At 41.0% G+C, this 20,572-nt stretch overlaps 1 protein-coding gene across 1 annotated transcript in view; it reads left to right on the forward strand.

Annotated features, from left to right (window-relative positions):
- The window catches only part of ABCB8 (ATP binding cassette subfamily B member 8), a 1,506,569-nt gene that overhangs the window by 1,133,356 nt on the left and 352,641 nt on the right, over window positions 1–20,572 (forward strand). Inside the window, exon 14 of the mRNA XM_044067605.1 lies at window positions 13,306–13,453. Within this exon, the coding sequence (XP_043923540.1) occupies window positions 13,306–13,453 (148 nt within the window). The remainder of the gene's footprint in view (window positions 1–13,305; window positions 13,454–20,572) is intronic.

Below are 20,572 nucleotides of genomic sequence, written 5' to 3' on the forward strand. Positions count from 1 at the left end.
CACCATCTCACACCTACACTCCCCTCGCACACACACACATTACAGTCACAACACACACTAACAAACACTAAAGCCCCTAACCAACACCCTTAAACATAAATACTTACCTGAACTTCGACCTATCCATTCACACACCGCAAAGTACAGTGTGTACTCTTACCGTAAATGTAGATGTTCGAGAGTGTTCATTGTTGCAGTCATCACTGTACGGTTCTTCCTACCAGCAGCAGCCCCCGATCGGCCAAAATCCCAAAGTCTGGATCGGGCGCCAGCTGAGGTCACATTTATCCTGACGTCAATGCGCCAGAAGGTATAAAGACCTCAGCTGACGCCATTTCCCCAGTTTTTCTTGCCCCAGATGTCAGGTGCCCAGAAAGAAAAGGCTAAAAAAGAAATCATGCCCAAAACCTCAGCAGCCAAAATACCTCATAACAGACAATACTCAAGGAAAAAAAAAAGAGGGGATAGGAGGGAGGGTAACCTGGACTGCAACAGTGAACACACTCGAACATCTACATTTATGGTAAGAGTACACAACTGTACTATGTCCTTCGTGGTTCACTGTTGCAGTCATCACTGTAGGGTTGAGTCCCAAAGCTAAGAAAGGGTGGCTGGAGGAGAAACAGAGGGAGCAGTCACAAAACCTTGCAAAACCTGCCCTGGATTTAGAATAGAGAAGGAGGTTGTAATACTTAGAAAAAGTATGTACAGAACTCCAAGTAGCAGCTTCCAAAATATCCTTGGTAGGAACCCCACAAAGAAAAGCTGCTGAAGTAGCAGTAGCCCGGGTAGAATGAGTCCTAACATTAACAGGAACCGGATTGCCATGATAAGAGTAACAGAACTTGATGCAATGGGCAATCCACTTGGAAATAGTTTGCTTAGTGATTGCTTTCCCCTGAACAGTAGGAGCATAAGCGACAAACAACTGATCAGATTTCTGGAATATCTTGGTCCTGTCCAGGTATAGACGAAGCTGTCTGTGCACGTCTAGAGAGTGCAAAAGACTTTCTTACTCACTTTGAGGATTAGGATAAAAGGTAGGCAAATGAATAGACTGATTCAAGGCCACTGCCGAAGCCACCTTGGGCATAAATGTGGGATTAGTCTGTAGAAATACCTTGTCCTGATGAAAAATAAGGAAGGGTTCCACAGCCATGAGTGCTTGCAATTCCGAAATTCTTCTAGCAGAGGTAATAGCTAAAAGAAAAGCAGTTTTCCAAGATAAAAATTTTAAATCCATGGAAGCTGCAGGTTCAAAAGGAGACAAAGTTAATTTCTCCAAAACATAGTTAAGATCCCAAGTGGAAACAGGAGCCCTTATAGGGGGCCGAATATTCTTAGCCCCTCTAAGGAATTGTTTAAGTAATGGATGAGAAAAAATCTGAGGATCCGTATTGTAATGTGCAGAAGCATGAAGCTTAACAGTCGAAAAAGATAGGCCCATATGTAATAACTCTGTCAGATACTGTAAAATCAGAGGAATGTTCGGAACAGAAGAATCACCACCTTGGACTTGACTTCAAGAGCAAAATCTTTTCCATTTTCCCACATAAGATTTTCTAGTGCTGGGCCGTCTAGCTTCAAGGATTACATCCAATACCTGTTTGGAAAGGGCAGAGGTGTTTACAGATCCTGGATCCACCAGGCAGCTAGATGCAGAGTCTCGACATGACTGTGCAGTATCCTGCTGTCCCATTGAGACAGTAGATGAGGGATTTGAGGCAGAATCCAGGGAGGCTCCTGAACCAAGTTCATCAGAGTGGAATACCAGAATTGCCGAGGCCAGTTGGGAGCCAGTAGAATCATGTGCAGTCTGACCTGTTTTATCTTCAGAAGTACCCGAGGTAGAAGAGGAAAGGGAGGAAAAGCATATACTGAGAGGTGTTTCCAACTGAATGAGAGGGCATCCACTTTCCATGCTAGTTTGTGGTAGGTCATTGTGCAGAATGTTGGAAGTTGATGATTCTGAGGGGATGCAGAGAGATCTATGTCCGGACATCCCCAAGCCTTTCTAATCATCCTGAATATCCGAACTTCCAACATCCGTTCATGTGGATCTGAAATGCGTCTGCTCAATGCGTCTGCCAGAGTGTTGTCTTTCCCTGGCAGGAATTGCGCCTGTAAATCGACACTGCAGGTCAGAACAGTGTACCAGAGATTCATGGCTAATCTGCACAGGTGGTAAGAGTGAGAGCCCCCCTGCTTGTTGATGTACCACATCACTGTAGTGTTGTCTGTCCGTATCAGCAATTGTCCTGGTAGAAGAAGGTCCCTGAAGGCAATCAGGGCATTCTGTACAGCTAGCATCTCCTTCAAATTTATGTGCAGGTGCGTTTGCTCCTTCGTCCAAACACCCTGAAGACATCTCCCGTGCATGTGGGCTACCCATGCATAATCTGAAGCATCCGTTGTCAGATCTTGGTTGGTCAGCGGAGGACAAAAGGCTTCCTCTTGTTCTGTAGACAGGCTTTGGCCCACCAAAGAAACTCTCGCTGGAGACAAAGCAAAATCGTGACAACTGTTTCCAAACTGTGGTAATGCTGAGACCAGACACTCTTGAGGTACAACTGCAGTTTCCTCATATGCAGCCTTGCATATGGTATTAGCAGAATGCAGGAGGCCATGTAACCCAAAGCCTGCAGAATTTTTCTTGCAGTCAGCTGTGTCATTGAAGCCAGGTGTCGGAAAAAAGATGCCAGTTGCACTTTTCTGTCTGGTGTCAAGGAAGCCATCTGGGTTGAAGTACTCAGAAGAGCACCCAGGAAAGTAATCTGTTGTGTGGATACCAGGTTTGATTTCTTTAGATTCACTGTGAAACCGAGGCAGTGAAGAAGATGCTGCACAAAGGCTAGATGCCGAAGTAGAGTGTCTTTGTCGTCCGCTTGAAGAAGACAGTCGTCCAGATAAGGGTAAATTTGAATCCCCTTCTGTCTGCAAAATGCCATTACTGGTGCCAGGCACTTCGTAAAGACCCTGGGCGCAGTAGATAAGCCAAAGGGCAGCACAGAGAACTGGTAATGTTTTGAGCCCACTTTGAAATGCAGATACCTTCTGTACTCTTGCCTTATAGGAATATGCAGGTAAGCTTCTTTTAAGTCCAAAGTCACCATCCAAGCGTTCTTGCCCAACATAGGCAGCAGCTGCTGCAGAGTGAGCATCTTGAATTTTGGTATATCTGGGAAGGTGTTTAGTACAGAGAGGTCCAGGACTGGTCTCCACAAATTTTCCTTCCTGGGAACCAGGAAAAGTCTGGAATAAAAACCTTGCCCTATTTCTAAATTTGGCACCAATTCTATGACCCTCATAGCCAGGAGGGACTGAACCTGCCATTGTGCCTCTGCCCACTGATGATTTGGCAGGTCCGGCCAACCATTCAGTTTTGGCAAAGTGTGGAAATGAAATCTGTAACCTCTTGAGACTATGTCCAGGACCCATTTGTCCCGGGTTATGTGGTTCCAATTTTGATAAAAAAGAGAAATCCTTCCCCCCAAAGGAGCTTCCAGGAGAGGAGCTCCTGGAACCAGAAAGGGAGAGTCATAAAGACTGTTTTCAGTATGGTTGAGACTTATCTTCACCTCCCTTGGGAGAGGGGGCACTCCACTGCCTATTCCTAAAATGAGACTGTGACTGTCCCCTACCTCGGGAACGCCTGAATCTGCCTCTCTGAGACCTGTCTGAGCCCAGAAAGGACCAAGGTTTAGTTGGCCAGTGTCTGATAAATCTAGGAGGTTGCACCTGTAGAAAATCCTTAACCGTCTGCATAGATTTGGCTTTGTCTTCCATTTTCTTCAATACCTCTTCAGCTTTGGACTCAAACAGAACATCGTGCTGCAAAGGGGCATCCAAAAGTTTGGCTTTAATCTGATCCGGCAAGCTTTGATCCCTTAACCAAGCATGTCTTCTAATAACAGTGCCAGTTGTTGCAGCCCTACAAGAAGCTTCCAAAGAATCAAAACCACAATGTAGGGTATGTTTACCCACTTGTTCAATAGCATGCAATAAATCCTGTAACTCCTGATTATCCACACCAATAGACACAGCTGACATCTTTTGTTGAAATAGAGACAAAAGGTATTGCTGACACTTCAGCATATGAAATTGACAGTTCAAAGCCCTAATAGACAATGTAGCAAAAGTATAAACCTTTTTACCCCATCTCTCCAAAGCCCTGGACTCTCGGTCAAAGGGAATAGGATTTTTAGCAGAGGCCGCTTTAACACCCTTAGGACCCTGAGAGATTGTTTCCGGATCAGGTGAAAGATTTTTAAAAAGAAATTTATGAGAATCTGGAACCCTATAATATTTATCCGGTTTGGCTGGAGTAGGGGGAAAAGAATCAGGAGAGAGAGAAGCTTCCAAAAAAACATCATCAACAATGTCCAATACAGGAGGAATAGCCAGAGGCTTATGCTGTGGGAGAAGAAGAAAATCCCTAAGCCTTTTCTTGGATTCAGAGAATTCCTGCCCTTCCCAGTGAAAATGCGCCCTCATATCATGCAAAGTTTCACCAAAAGAATAATCCTCAGGAGGAGAGGTGGAAGGAAGGGAATCTTCAGCATCAGAATCCTCATAAAGAGGAAAAGAATAATCCTGCTCAAGGAAAGAAGCAGAAGAAACAGAAATATGGTCTGAAGAATCATAATTGGACTGTAATCTAGGCTTCTTGTCAGGAGAGGGATGAGAACCCCCGATCATAGTTAAGAGATCTTCAGCCATCCTAAGCATCTGCCTCTGAGGCCTAGGACCCTGATCAAAAGGTGCCTGTGCTAGCCACTAAGCTTTAGTTGGAGCCTTAGACTTTGATTTAGCATTTAAACCCAAATCCACATTTAGAGGAAGCTGTGAAGGCCTGAGAACACCCTCAGAAGCCGGTACCTGCCTACCGGCTCCTGACCCAACTGAGGGAGCAGTATCCGAAGGTCCAGTCCCTGGCAATTCTGAAGACCCCATCAGCTCCACACCGGAGTTGGTACAGGCAATTGGTTCAAAAGAGACGGACGACAGGGACTGCAAAGGCACCTCACTGACGACCGACTAACCAGCAATTGGCAATAACTGAGTAACATCCTTTGCTGTGGACCTTGGAGGCCTGTCTGCATCCCTGCACCTCTTACACACCCCAGAAGCCGGAAAAGAATCTGAAGACATGTTATAATTAAACCTTTTTCCAAAATAGTAAAAGGCAAAGTTATATCTACGCCTAATAGTACGCTGATTAAATCTAACACAAAACATACAATTAACAATGTCGTGGTCAGGACCCAGGCAGGGAATACAGTAAGAGTGAAAATCCCTATGAGGTATTTGCTTCCCACAAGAAATACAATTATTAACTTTTTCTGACATCTGACTGTAGCAAGAAAAAGACCTCCCCAACAGGGTACTTATCTGTAAAAAATGAAAATCCTGGGATTAGATCCAAAAACAAACAGAAACAGGCCGACCGGCATCAGTGAACTGCAAAGGGCACCACGCGGCAAGAAAGACTGGGGAAATGGTGTCAGCTGAGGTCTTTATACCTTCCGGCTCATTAACGTCAGGATAAATGCGACCTCAGCTGGCGCCCAATACAGACTTTGGGATTCTGGCCGATCGGGGGCTGCTGCTGGCAGGAAGAACCCTACAGTGATGACTGCAACAGTGAACCACGAAGGACATCACCAGAAGCACTACTTCAACATCTCCGAACTTCAGGATTTTGAAATTCACGCTTTTGGGGTTTCGGTGTTTGGAGCTTTTGTCTTTATAATATCAGGATTCTGAAATTCGATATTTCAGAATTTCAGTATTATAAAGTGTTCCTATATATATATATATATATATATATATGTGTGTGTGTGTGTGTGTGCCTGTTTTAATGTGGTACAATTTACTTGTATATTAACTTTTGGCACTGAAGAAGGCTTTTGGCCGAAACGGGTCTGCTTTGCCTATTAAATGCCTCTGTATAATTTTTAATTCAATATTAATAAAGTGTGCTTTATTGCGGACATGGAGTGCTGGCCATTTTTTCAACTCTAATAAATACCTGCTCATACTCTTCCTTATACATGTGAAACAAAAGATCGTTCTAATTTGTTCATTCAAAAATTTTATCTCACTGCACAACTTGTTGATCAGTACTTCATTGTTGCATACAATACAGGCAAGGAGTTCAAGACCCTGTCTGTTAAACATATCTGTCAATACTTTGTGGATATCAGAGCCTAGTTCCACTCAGTTGGGATATTTACAATATCTAAGCCCCTCTGGGACCCTCTTTACCCTAATACATTCACTGAGAAAGGAGTTATCTAATTGCAACCCCTGCAACTTCACCAACTTTTTTTCAAAGTTTAAAATAAAGCCACACAAGTTTCCGCAGTCAGCAGGTGCAGTCATATAAAAATGTTCACTACATAACAAAAAGTTCTTCAAAAGCCAAACATTAAAAGAATCCTCAGTTGACACAGGTTCACTGTAAATAATGGTGCCCCTGATTTATCACCCAAACCAGCATGCAAGTCACATACAGTACCTTGTGGTGGTAAAGGGGAACCATTTGAGCGTCCATTCCTCTGTGGAACTGCCAAAGTATGCTGTTTTCAAAATTCTTCATGACACAGGAAAGAAGAATGATAAGTCTAGTTAACTCTCTGGTGATTGAAAGCATGTCAAAGATAAAAAACATCTACACACTGAGGAAAGTTTTCTCCCAAATGTTTTGTGGATTTTTGATTAAACTTCTGTATCTTACATACTCTGTATCTTACATACTCAGCATTCCAGATACCTGGAGTTTTTTTTTTTATCTTTGCTACTTTGAAATTTGTTCTCCAAGTACGGTTAACCTTAGTGCTGGTCCAATTTGCTTGTTGATTGAAAGCATGCTTCCACTCGTTTGAAATGCTTACAAGCCAAAATCACGTTCCATGAATAACAGCTGGCTTCTGTTTCCAGCTCTAGGACTGCCACATCCAATTGCATAGTCACAGAAAAGCTTAAATTTCACACAACATGCGTTGGTGCGCAGAAATTACTATACGAGTTGTCAATGTTTTTAACTCAGTCTTTTTTAAGTGTTATACCTTTAAATATTGCTTAGGTTGCAACTAGTTTTCAAACTTAATTACATGTCATGTGATTAATTGTATCTTTATATAAACCTGTAGATGTGGGTAGGACTTCCTTTTATTATTCTGATGAAGTCCCGTTGTATTTAGGAGGAATGAAAATCTTTTCAGCTTAAACATGAAAAGATAAGAAGTTTTTGTACTTTTCAGTAAGGGATTTTTTTTACTAGTGTGCCCCTGTGGTTCACCGCATTCATTCCTTCAGCACTGGTGCAGTTTTTGAGTTTGTTGAGTCTAGTTTTCTGTTCACCAATGCCTTTTGTGTGAGATTTATATATGCATTTATCACTGTGGTTTATTGGGAACTGCTATTTTCCTAACTGTGAACATTAAGCACTAGGCAAAATGATTTTTAACTTGAAAAAAAACATTAAGACTGAATATCTTTCCTCATTTGTAATGTCTTTGTGCAGGTCATCATGAAATAAAAAGGTTGTAAAAATGCAATAAGATGCACCTCAGAGTATCTAGATCTCTCTTACTTCTGGTGGTATAGCAGCTCCCAGACCCCTTGCTTAATTCATTTCCTTCCTCCAGACTTTATTACAGTAAAGTCTTGGCCAGTTAAGGTGTGGAAAAAGCACAGGAGATCTAAATTGTAAGACAGCAGGAGTGGAAATGCATGAAAGAAGTAGTCTGTCTGAATTGTGTGGGGCTAGAATGAGGAAAAGATGGGAGGGCATTAGGGAAATGCAGAAAGGGACTTGTGGGCAAAAGGGAGGCCAATGGAGTCCTTTGTCTAAGGCTCCATTTTAACTAAAGCTAGCATTGTTGATTGCAGCCAGACATCTAAGGTGTACATAGTCAGTAAAGTAGCTATAATGAGTGGATACATATTGAGGTAGTCTGTCAGTGAAAGTGAATGTTCTCATCTGTTTGTTTGACCACTCATAATGGTCATGGACTTGGAGTAGCAGAGCCCACTGCATTTAGCTCTACACATTTAGTTGCTTCATGCAGTCCCCCATTGCTTTGAAGTCATCTGCTGCCACTTCTTATGCTTGGATATTCATCAACAGATTTGTTTGTACCTGTCCTTTAAAGATAACCAGCTTTTTGTGCCCTTTACCATGAGCCAAAAGGATAGTAGAATTCATTTTTGTCTTCTTTCATGTGAAATGTAGGAGAGCAGTAACAATCTGGCCAGTCAAGTTCATACCAATAATACTGTGACCATCTTTGCTTTCTGTTTCTATATCATGCACATAGACAGCAGTAGTGTTGTGCCACCTTAATAACCTATTTGAGCCCTCACAAATTATTGCATACTCTATCCGGAGCTCTGCATTTCGCTGCATAATTCATCAGGGCTTCTTTTCAACTGGTTTTCCTTCCTCTTTTTTTCCTGAACAAACAGTAACTACTTCAGATTCTGAACTGCTTCATTTGTATTATAAGCTACTTACTACAGTATATTTCTGAGAATAACTTTTGCAGCAGGTTTACGCATTCTTGTCCTTCGTGCTTTTTTGTTTGTTTTTCTTTTTCGGTCCCTGTAAAGCTATTTTTTTTTTTTTTTTTTATATATACATACAGTCCACAGAACTAAGTGACATGTTTGCTTCCTGTGCCTTTGTCATTTTGCTACTGTTCTCTTCTCTGTAAGGAAATGGCTGAATGGAGAAACAACTGGAAGACACACAGGCTACTGTCATTTCTGTACAGTCGTTGAAATACCGCTGATATTAGTTTGGAGGCATTCCCTCAATGGTGGCTGCTTGGAAGTTGTTACAGAAATTCAGCACTTGATTTAAGTCCTGTGGGTATTACCAACAGAAGGAGCTACATCAGGAGGTGTACTGCTACGCCAATCATTTAATTTGAATGTATTTTTATGGTATAACTTACTGCACAGTAGATATTTGAAATCATAATCAGCAAGTCTAGTTCCCCTTCTTCCACTTTCCTGTTTTGGTATGTTTTTTTGAGACTACCTAATTAATTCACCAGGTTAAAAACATTTTTTTCAAAGATGTGCAGTAAAATCTTCCACCTTGCCTAGTCTAGTTTTACAGAAATGCATTTTTACGTACTGCCTTTACAGGAAATACATGAAAGTTATGTCACATTTGTACATTATATCATATCTGCTTACATGTTTCGCTATCTGTATCATTTGTTAACCAGGAAGTGGGCTGGTCCATAGTCCATTTTCATCCACAAATGAGACCACAATGGCAGGAGTAAATACATTTCTATACACACACACACACACACACACACACACACACACATATATATATATATATATATATATATATATATATATATATACACGTGTGTGTGTGTGTCTGTATGTATGTATATATATATATATACCTACCTCCTTACCTTTTTCGAGTATCCAATTCTCCTTCAACAAACAAACTCACAGCCACACACTTCTTCCTTCTATACTTCTCTGAATTCTTTCTCCAATACCAATACTACCCCAAGATACCTCCTACCCAAATACCACAGGTACTCCCATCTCTCCTACACTCTACACTCTAACAAAAAAGTGAGACCTCTAACCCTTCTTATTATCAAAATCTCATCTAAACCTATCAATCCTACCTTACAAGATGGTGACATCCATCCTAACCCTGGCCCCATACATCCTTCTACACAAACACCCAAACATGGCCCCAATACTACACTCCTCATAGGACACCTTAACATACGCAGTGTAAATAATAAAGTACCCTACCTTCACACCCTCCTAGATATACACAGCTTTGACATTCTCTGTCTCTCTGAAACCTGGCTAAAGCCAGCCACTAAAGATACTGAAATTATACCACAAGGCTATAATATACACAGGCTTGACCGTAACAACTAAAGGGTGGTGGTGTAGCAATACTGTTTAAGAACCATCTTAATATCTCTACCCTACCAGCCTATCCAACCCAAGATAGTAAAGTGGAAGCCATCATATCAAAACTTCAACTTAATGCCAAAAAAGCCCTTTACATCATCTGTATTTACATACCTCCAGGAAACAACATACCAGTTGTAGAAGACTTTCTTAATTGGGTTTCCAACTACTACCCCCAAGAAACCATCATTCTTGGTGACTTAAATATTGACTGGAATGCTATTAATAATGATAATCCCATCTCCCACATTAACCTAAATGGTTTCACCCAAACCATTACATCCACAACAAGAGTAAATAAGTTAAACAGAAAACAGACTATATTAGACTGGATTCTTATAAACAAACTTAATATCACTTATAATGTTGGGACCCTGCCTGATGACCTCAGTGATCACTGTTTAACATACATTGCAAGAGAAAAGTCTGATTATCTTCCCCCCCTTAATATAAGAAAAATACGTTCCACTAAACACTTCAAAACCGACCTTTTTCAGAACGAACTCAGAACTTGCAACTGGAACCCTTTAAAAGCTCTTCCACTTAATGAAGCAGTATTATTCTTTAATTCTACTTTCCTTTCTATTCTAGACAATCATGCCCCCGAACGCACTATTAGAATGAAATCTAATACAGCCCCTTGGCTCTCAAATGAAACTAGAAAACTAATACTCTCCAAAAACAAGCTCTGGAACAAATGGAGGTCCCATAGAATCAGCTCTGATTTTCATCACTTTCGCCAACTTAGAAATCTTACCAAAAAAGCCATCCTCACAGATAAAAGAAAGTTCTACTGCAACCTACAAGAAACTAACCTAAATAAACCAAAACAATTCTGGTCTTCTATTAATAGACTCCTTACTCCTGGTACTGCCAAAACTCCCTCCCCACTAAATGCCAACCCTGACACCCCTCTTCAAACTGCAAATACTTTTAACTCATTCTTCTCTGATACTATGCAATCTCGCTAGACAATTAAACACTAATAACTTTTATCCTCCTAACAATCACTTAAACGCTAACTGTAGCTTCTCTTTACAACCCATCTCTACTTCTACCATCTTCAAACTACTTCTCAAACTCAAACCATGTACTCCCTCTGCTGACAAGCTCCCTCCCCTATTCTTACGAGAATCAGCCAAAGAAATTGCTTACCCAATTTCTTTACTCATAAATAGAACCATCCAAGAAGGAACCATCCCTCATATCTGGAAAATTTCTCATATTATCCCACTACATAAAGGTGGTAACTCTATTGATTATTCAAACTTTAGACCCATTGCTCTTCTCTCTCCATTAGCAAAATTATGGAGAAATGTATACATCAGCAACTGGTACAGTACCTCTCTACTCACAATATTTTAGCTCACTGTCAGCATGGCTTTAGACCCCACCATAGTACTACCACTGCCCTCCTTTCCTTTGCAGATACCATTAACAGCAATCGCAACAAGAACCTACTCTCTTCTGCCCTATTCATTGACCTCTCTAAAGCTTTTGACATGGTCAACCACTCTTCTCTAATTAGCATTCTCAAATCCCTCTCATTTGACAGCCTTGCCATTAACTGGTTTACATCATACCTCAGTAACAGACAACAAGCCGTTCTTTGGGAAAACCATATCTCCTCCTTACTTCCCATTGCAATTGGTGTCCCTCAAGGCTCTATCCTTGGCCCTCTCCTGTTCTCCCTCTATATTAATGATCTCCACTCTGTAATTCCTCAAGCTACCTGCATTCAATATGCAGACGACTCTACTATCATTTGTTCAGCATCCACCTCCTCTGATCTAACCACTCTAACTCAAAATACATTCAACACTGTAGAAACATGGTTTACTAGACGGTATCTACTTCTCAATGCCAAAAACCAAACTTCTCCTCTTCACCCCCACCACTGCCTCTCCACTTAACTTCTCTATCTACTCAAACAACAAAACTATCATCTCTCCTGACTCTACAACAAAACTACTTGGTATTACCATTGATAACAATCTCTCTTTTGACCAACACATCAACAACACTATCAAAACTGTTAACAAAATTTTTGGATCACTATACCGTATAAAACCTTTTCTTACCCAATCAACTAGAGCTACTATTGCTCACACCCATCTTATATCAACTCTCTTCTATGCCTCTCCTATCTTCACCAACCTTAAAAAAACTAACCTAAACAAACTAGCAACTTGCTATAATAACATTGCCCGCTTCGCCACTAGTAACCCTTTTAGAACACATCACTGCCTCAATTTGAAACAGTTAGGCTGGCTGGAACTACAAAACTATCTTAATATTTCACAACTTACAATTGCCCACAAACTACTGTACCAACCTAGTAACACCCCTATACTTTCACAACTACTACTCTATTATAACAATCTCACGTCTCTTCGTTCCTCCTGTAAACTTATGACCAAACCCATAAAGGCCCACAACATAGCTGGTGACTCTCTTTTCACCAATACTGTAGGCAGAGTATGGAATTTGATGCCTACAGAGTTAACACTAATCTCATCCCTACCTCTCTTCAAACAACAAATCAAACTACATTACCAAAACCACTGGCTCTGTTCTTGTAGTACTCCAGGCTAACTTCCCTCTCCTTACTCTCTCCTTACCTTTTACCCTTCCTTCTGCCTGAAACCAAACATCTACCCTGCTTCCCTTCCCCCTGTCCTCTTATGCTCTGACCTACATCTACTATCTCTCCCACCTCGTCTTGACTGTCTTTTTTCTTCTCCTCTCTTCCTTATAATTCTGGCCTTGTGCCCTATCGTCTCTTTCCTTCATACTCCTTCCACTTCCCTTCTAGCTTTTACTGTCATCTTCTTGGCTGTTGCCTTACTGCATAACCATTTGTTTTAGGTAAACTTGCCTTGAAATCTACAGTACATTGTGTATGAATTTAATTTTTGAGTTCCTTAAATGTATGCTGATTTTACTACATAGTTGATTTAAATGTATATTTGTATGTGTAAGTCTTTATTAACAATTTGTCAAATTGTCTTGTGTATGTTGTGTGTGGAGCTTTTCTCCCCGGGCCTCTACTGAAAATGGACATATATCCAGCTAGACTAGCCCGGTCAACAAATGTAAAATAAAAAAAATAAATAAAATATATATATATATATATATATATATATATATATATATATATATATATATATATATATATACAGGAAATATTGTTGATAACGATTAATTACTTTGGTATGTATATCCCCTGCTTACATTAAAGATGCACTGTTGTGGTAGATGGTTAGGGTTTCTTCCTCACTGCCCTGAACAAAACCTTACAAATAAACTGTTTTACCATATACTGTCTTACAGGAACCAGTGTTGTTTGGCACCTCCATCATGGAGAACATTCGTTTTGGCAAGCCCAGTGCTACTGATGAAGAGGTTTTTACAGCTGCAAAGCAGTCCAATGCTCATGACTTCATACAAAGCTTTCCGGAGGGCTACAGAACAGTGGTTGGTAAGTCAGAAATGTCTGTGATGTGCCTTAGCAGCCTTTTCCTGTATGGTAACAGTACCTGTTTTGGTAGAGTGAGGCTCACTTAAATTTGCTTTTGTGCATTTATAGTATTTCTAGTATATCTAATCATTTCAGATGCTGTTTCATTAAAGCACTATCTGGTATGGATTACTCTTTGGTAATGTCAAGTCTTCAAATTCCTGCTGCTTTAATTCTGCATATTATTCTTTTGCTGACTCCCACTTTATTTCATTGTTTTCTAGGATAACAACTGTATGCAAACTTTATTTTTGGGTGCAGCATGTAACAACATGAATCTTGCAACAGAATAATGTACTCACTTGACAATAATATGCCAGTAGTTGAGGAGGTAATGGAATGGTGCTGCTTTAATGGAACTGACAGTTAAGCTTACAGCGTCTTGCCACATAGCCTGGGTTTAGGTATGAACTTAGGCTGTTTTCTAAACACCAGGAATGAATGAGCTTAATCACATGGAAGGAAATGTTTCCCTTCCTGTTAGGAGAAGGGTAACACTACAGATGTCTTGATGTTCTTCGTGTTTCACTGTTTCAGTCATCACATTTGGGTTATCTACTTGCAGTAGCCCTTAGTCGGCCTGATTATCAAAGTATTGGGTCCTGCGTCGGTTGCTGTCTTATCTTCCATGACATCGGGTAGTCAGGGGTATAAATCATGCAGCTGACGCCATTACACCAGTCTTTCTTGCCGTGCTTTGCCTGAAGCAGAAGCAGCTCGCAAGTTCTGGTCAGCCGACTGCTGAAATTTTTGTTTTCGAGTTTCAGAACCGAAGTCTTCAACTAAAGCGAAGTACACCATTGGGGGAAACTTTTTCTTGCTCTAAACCGATGTCAGTAAAGTCAATAATTGTATTTCTTGTGGAAAGCAAATACCTCATAAAGATTTTCATTCATACTGTATTCCTTGCCTAGGCCCTGACCATGACGTACCCCGCTGTCGGTTTTCTGCCTCATTTAAACAACGAACTATTCGTCGTCGGTATATTTACGCTTCTAAATATTTTGGTACTCGGTTCAAGTATCCAGATATGGCTTTGGTAAGCCATCCGACTTCCGACATTCCGAAAAAACACAAAGATAAGGACAGAGACAGGCCGCCTAGGTCCAGAGCTGCCGACGACGCCTCTCCTAAGCTAGTCACCAGTTTGCCGGTACTCAGTGAGGCGCTTTCGCAGCCTCTGATACCTGCTACTTCAGATTCGCAGGCCTCTACTGAGACCCATTCGGAGTCCAGTATGCCGCAAGATGCTTCTACTGTAGAACCTGCCGATGTCTCTACCTTGGATGGGTCTGGAGCTGCTGTGCAGGCATCGGCTTCTGAGGGTTTATTCAGGCCTACTGACTTGCATATTAAACCGATGCCATCTTCTTCTTCAAGGCCTAAAACTCTATCCATGCCTAGAAAACTGACGCCCAGACTGCATGGTCAGGCCTCTATGCCTAAAAAAAAAAAAACAAATGATAAGAATGGCTGAAGACCTTATTACTTTAATCAGGGGAAGCCAACCTTTTCCCTCTAAGAGACCTATGACTGAATTTGCTTATGATTCTTCTGATCAGGATTCTGAAATTTCTGTTTCCTCTGATGACCAGGATTTACCATTATCTGCCTATGAGGATTCTGATGCAGAGGAATCTGTTCCCTCTGCTTCCCCTCCAGAGGATTTCTCTTTCTTTGAAACCTTGCATACTGTTAGGGAGTAGATTTTCACTGGGAAAGCTAGGATTACTCTGATTCTGAAAAGAGGCTTAGGGATTTTTTACTCCTGCCCCAGCACAGGCCTTTAGCTATCCCCCCTGTACTGGACATTGTTGATTATGCCTTTCTGGAGTCTAGCTTGGCCCTTGACTCCTTACCTCCTGCTCCCAGAAAGCCAGATAGATATTACAGGGTTCCTGACTCTCACAAGTTCCTCTTTAAAAATCCTACTTTGGATCCTGAGACCATTTCACAGGGACCCAAGGTCATTAAAGGCTACTACTGCCAAAAACCCTACCCCCTCTGATAGAGATTCCAGAGCGCTGGATAGATGGGGTTAGAAGGTATACACTTCTGCAACCTTGGCCATTAGGCCCTTAAACTGCCAGTTTCATATGTTAAAGTATCAGCAGCATATTATTGGATTGCTTAAACAGAAAATGATGTTGATTCCTGACTGTGATGAAAATAAGGATTTACAGGATTTAATGCATTCTGCTGAACAAGTTGGAAAACATACTTTGCAATGTGGTTTTGATTCATCAGAGGCATCTTACAGGGCTGCTGTTACTGGGTCTGTACTTAAAAGGCATGCTTGGCTTAAGGAGCAATCTTTGCCAGATCATGTTAAAGCTAAATTGCTGGATGCTCCCTTAAACCAGGACTGCTTGTTTGGTAACAAAGCAGAAGAAGTACTTAAAATGATGGTGGAAAAAGCTAAATGTATGAAAACTGTTAAAAGATTTCCTGCAAGTACAGCCTCCAAGATTTAGTAGGCATTGGCCCTCTAAGAACTGGTCCTTTCCTGCAAGCCTTCTCAGTCCAAACCCAGAACCAGCAGAACACTCAGGTTTCAGTCCCAAGGTACGCACAGGACTAAGCAGTGGGGGGCTCCCACTTCCAAAACAGAGAGTAGTAAGACTGCCCCTTATGGTAAACTGTCTCAATGGCTTAACTTTAAAACTTCCAAGCCCTTCTCAACTGACTGCTCCTTTAGGGGGAAAGATTGCTGTGCAGGCAAAAAACTGGGATTTCATTACCCAGGACAAATGGGTTTTAAATATAGTTTCCCAAGGTTACAGATTCCACTTCCACATTTTACCAACCCCAAACGGTTGGCCAGATCTACTCCTAAATCAGTGGGAAGAAGCTCAAAAGCAAGTTCTCTCTCCCTTAAGTATAAGGGCCATTCAAACTGTCCCAGAAGAGGAAAGGGGACAAGGTTTATATGCAAGACTTTTTCTGGTGCCCAGAAAAGACAACTCCTGTTGTCCTATCCTGGATCTCTCTATCCTAAACACTTTTTTGGTGATCCCAAAATTCAAGATGCTAACTCTTCACCAGTTGCTACGTATGCTAGGCAAGGATGCCTGGTTGGCAACACTGGATTTAAAGGAAGCCGACCTGCACATCCCAATCAGGGAATCTTGCAGAAGATACCTACATTTCAAAGCAGGTTTCATGCACTATCAGTTCTCTGCACTGCCCTTTGGCTTATCTACTGCGCCCAGGGTATTCACAAAGTGTCTAGCTCCAGTCATTGCATTTTGCAGGCAAAGAAATATTCAAATATACCCATACCTGGACAATTGTCTAATTCAGGCAGAAAGCCAGGACATACTATTGAATCATCTCCTACCTAACCAATAGACAACAAGCAGTTCTCTGGGAAAATAATATATCATCCCTTCCTCAAGGGTCCATTCTAGGCCCACTTCTTTTTTCCCTTTTTATCAACGACCTACATGTAGCAATCCCACAAGCCACCTGCATTCAATATGCAGATGATTCAACATTAATATGCTTAGCTAGTTCCACATCTGAGCTACAGTCTCTGACTCAAAATGTTTTTAATACTGTTGAAACATGGTTTACAAAACGTTGCCTCCTTCTTAATGCTAAAAAAACCAAGCTCCTTCTCTTTACACCCACTAGCAAGTCCCCCCCCTATAGATTTCTCTATCATCTCCAATAATGACACTACCATATACCCCGACTCTACCACCAAATTGTTAGGAATAACTATTGACAATAATCTTATGTTTGATATCCACATAAATAATACCATAAAAATTGTCAACAGAAAAATAGGCTCCTTATATCGAATCAAAAGTTTCCTAACTCCAATAGCCAGAACCAAAATTGCACACTCCCATTTAATTTCAACACTGCTATATGCCTGTCCCATATACACTAACCTCAAAAAAAATAATCTTGTCAAACTAGCATATGCCTACAACAGCATCGCCAGATTTGCCACTGGCAATCCCTTTAGAACTCACCACTGTTTAAATCTAATGCAGCTAGGCTGGATTGAACTTGAAAACCATCTGAATATCTCCCAACTAACCATTGCCCATAAGATATTTTATCAACCTAATAGCATTCCTGTACTATCCAATCTCATAATCCCCTATAAAAATCTAAACTCCCTACGCTCTTCTAGCAAACTTCTAGCTAACATAACCAAGACTAACAACACAGCTGGTGATTCCCTGTTTTCTAATGTAGTGGGAAAAAAACTGGAACCTACTCCCCAACGATCTTACATCACTTACTTCCTTGCCTCTCTTTAAACAAAACCTCAAAAAACACCTTAAAACACACTGTTATGCCCCTGCAGTAACCCTGGCTAACCTTCTGCTTTTTCTACCTTATAACCCTACTTTTACTAACTTATAACCCTGACTAACCATCTAGTTTTGCTAATTTTTATTTGCACCTCTTTCTATATATTGCAAACACTTTGCATACTTTTTGAAGCAGAAATGAACTGGTGAACACAATGGAACAGACTGGACTTTGTACTGTTGTTAATCACAAAACACTCTTATTTTCATTATTTGTTCAGACCCTTTTCTCACTTTTTTGTGTAATTAATTTTGCACATAATATTTGTAACTTTATATTAATGTATATGTCATCTTTTATCTCCATTTTTTTATTTACTTGTTCTAGTATCTTTACTTAACTACTTTCATTTACTATGTATCAACCATGATTTGCATCACGTGTATTTTTATTTCAAATTTTATAATTAATTTGTCTACTACTGGAGCTTTTCTCCCAGGGCCTCTACTGAAAATGGAAATATATCCGGTTAGACTAGCCCGGTCAAGAAATGTAAAATAAATAAAAAAAAAAATAAAATAAAATCTGGCATTTGTACAAAAAGTGCTAACTTCTCTGGGGTACACCATAAACGAAAAGAAATCACATCTGGTACCCTGCCAACAAATTGTATTCCTGGGAGCAAGCTTGAACACAGCTTCGCAGATGGCTTTCCTCACACCAGAGAAACAAGTTCATTTGACAGCTTACTTCAAACTAATGGTCACAAAGACCCTGCCTATCTGCAAGACAAATACTGCAAGCCTTGGGGTTCATGGCCTGCTGCATTCACCTAATTCCATATGCAAAACTGCATATGAGGAAACTACAATGGTATCTAAAAAGTATATGGTGTCAACATTCTCAGGATCTAGAAGCAATGATTCATATCATACCTTGCCTACAGTTAGTTCCTTTGGTGGGTAGAGGCCTGCCACCAAAAGAAGGGACTGCCATTCACCCTACCCCCTGCCACCCAAACCTTAACAACAGACGCATCAGACTTTTCATGGTGGGCTCACTTGGCAAGAAGGTGCATTCAGGGCAAATGGAACCCAAGTCAAATGCACCTGCATATTAATCAAAAAGAAATGTTAGCTGTACAGAGTGCTCTGACAGCCTTCAAGGACCACATTCTTCCAGGACAATTAATGATAAAGATGGACAACACCACTGTTATGTGGTACATAAACAAGCAGGGGGTAACCCACTCATACCCTCTCTGCAGACTAACCATGGTTCTGTGGAACACAGCTTTGAGCTACCAAGTGCACCTACAGGCTCAGTTCCTGCCAAGAGAGAGCTAAATACACTGGCAGACGATCTAAGCAGAAATATCATGGACCCACACGAGTGGAAACTGGAACCAAAGACATTCAACATGTTGATAAACTAATGGGGGATCCCATAGATAGACCTGTTTGCCTCCCCCCAGAACTACCAATTGGACAAATTCTGCACAAGGACTCCCCACAAACAAGCTTGGAAAGTGGATGCCCTGTCCTTCACCTGGAAAAACCTATCAGTTCATGCCTTTTCTCCACTGCCTCTTCTCTCCAAGGTATTACTAAAGATCAAACAGGACAAACCAAGGACGATACTGATTGCACCAGACTGGCCACGCCAACACTGGTACCTGCTCTTGCGCAGTGTGTCACTGCTGGCACCATGGCATCTGCTTCAAACCCCTACCTTGCTGTCCCAGCAGAAGGGCCAGATTCTGCACCCTCAGATTCAAACCCTGAACCTGGCAGCCTGGCTAATTACCTGATCTCTCCGTTACCATTCCTCAGTAAGCAAGTGATGGATGTCATTTTGGAGGAAAGGAGGCCTAGTACTAGAAAATCTTATGCTGAAAAATGGAAAAGATTCTGTGCCTGGATCCAATCTCAAGGGATGAGCACAGCAGTGCCCAATTTACCTCAGATTCTGCAATACTTAACTGAGATGCTTCACAAGTGCCTTTCCTTTTCCTCCATCAAAATTCATGCCTCAGCCATTTCAGCTCATTACAACACAGAACCACCCCTCTTCTCTCATCCACTGCTCAAGCAGTTCCTCAGAGGGGCCAAAAACTTAAGACCACCCAGGAGAGCCCCTACTCCAGCCTGTGACCTTAACTTTGTATTGATAAAACTTACCCTACCTCCTTTTGAGGCAGCTGCAAATGCAGAGTTGAAATTCCTTTCTTTGAAAACAGCCTTCCTTTTAGCCATCACTTTAGCAAGAAGGGTGTCTGAATTACAGGCCCTTATGGCAGTGGAGCCTTTCATCATCTTTCATGCGGACAGGGTGTCCCTCAAGACCAATCCCTCCTTCATGCCCAAGGTAGTATCCAGTGTGGCTCTTAATTTATTTATTTATTTTACATTTGTTGACCGGGCTAGTCTAGCTGGACATATTTCCATTTTCAGTAGAGGCCCGGGGAGAAAAGCTCCACACAGATATACAAAGTATAAAAATATTGTTACAAGGTAAGTAAAGGATTAATAAACAATAAAACAGATGTTTTTTCATTCTAGATATAAAGTAGCAATAAACAGAATATTACTTAAGGAAGCTAAAAACAGTTGTAGTACAGGAGAGTTACGTACAATACTTCACATCAGGTACAAGGATTTAAACAATAGGTTAGAGTTTAGCTAGTGACAGTCTTATTTACAGATTAAGGAAGCAATACTTCACATAAGGTACAAGGATTTAAGCAATAGGTTAGAGTTTAACTAGTGACAGTCTTTATTCAAGCATTAATCAGTCCATTAATTTGCC

The sequence above is a fragment of the Protopterus annectens genome, chromosome 3.part1, assembly GCF_019279795.1.
Source record: "Protopterus annectens isolate FY-2018-M chromosome 3.part1, PAN1.0, whole genome shotgun sequence".
Lineage (NCBI taxonomy): Eukaryota > Metazoa > Chordata > Ceratodontiformes > Protopteridae > Protopterus > Protopterus annectens.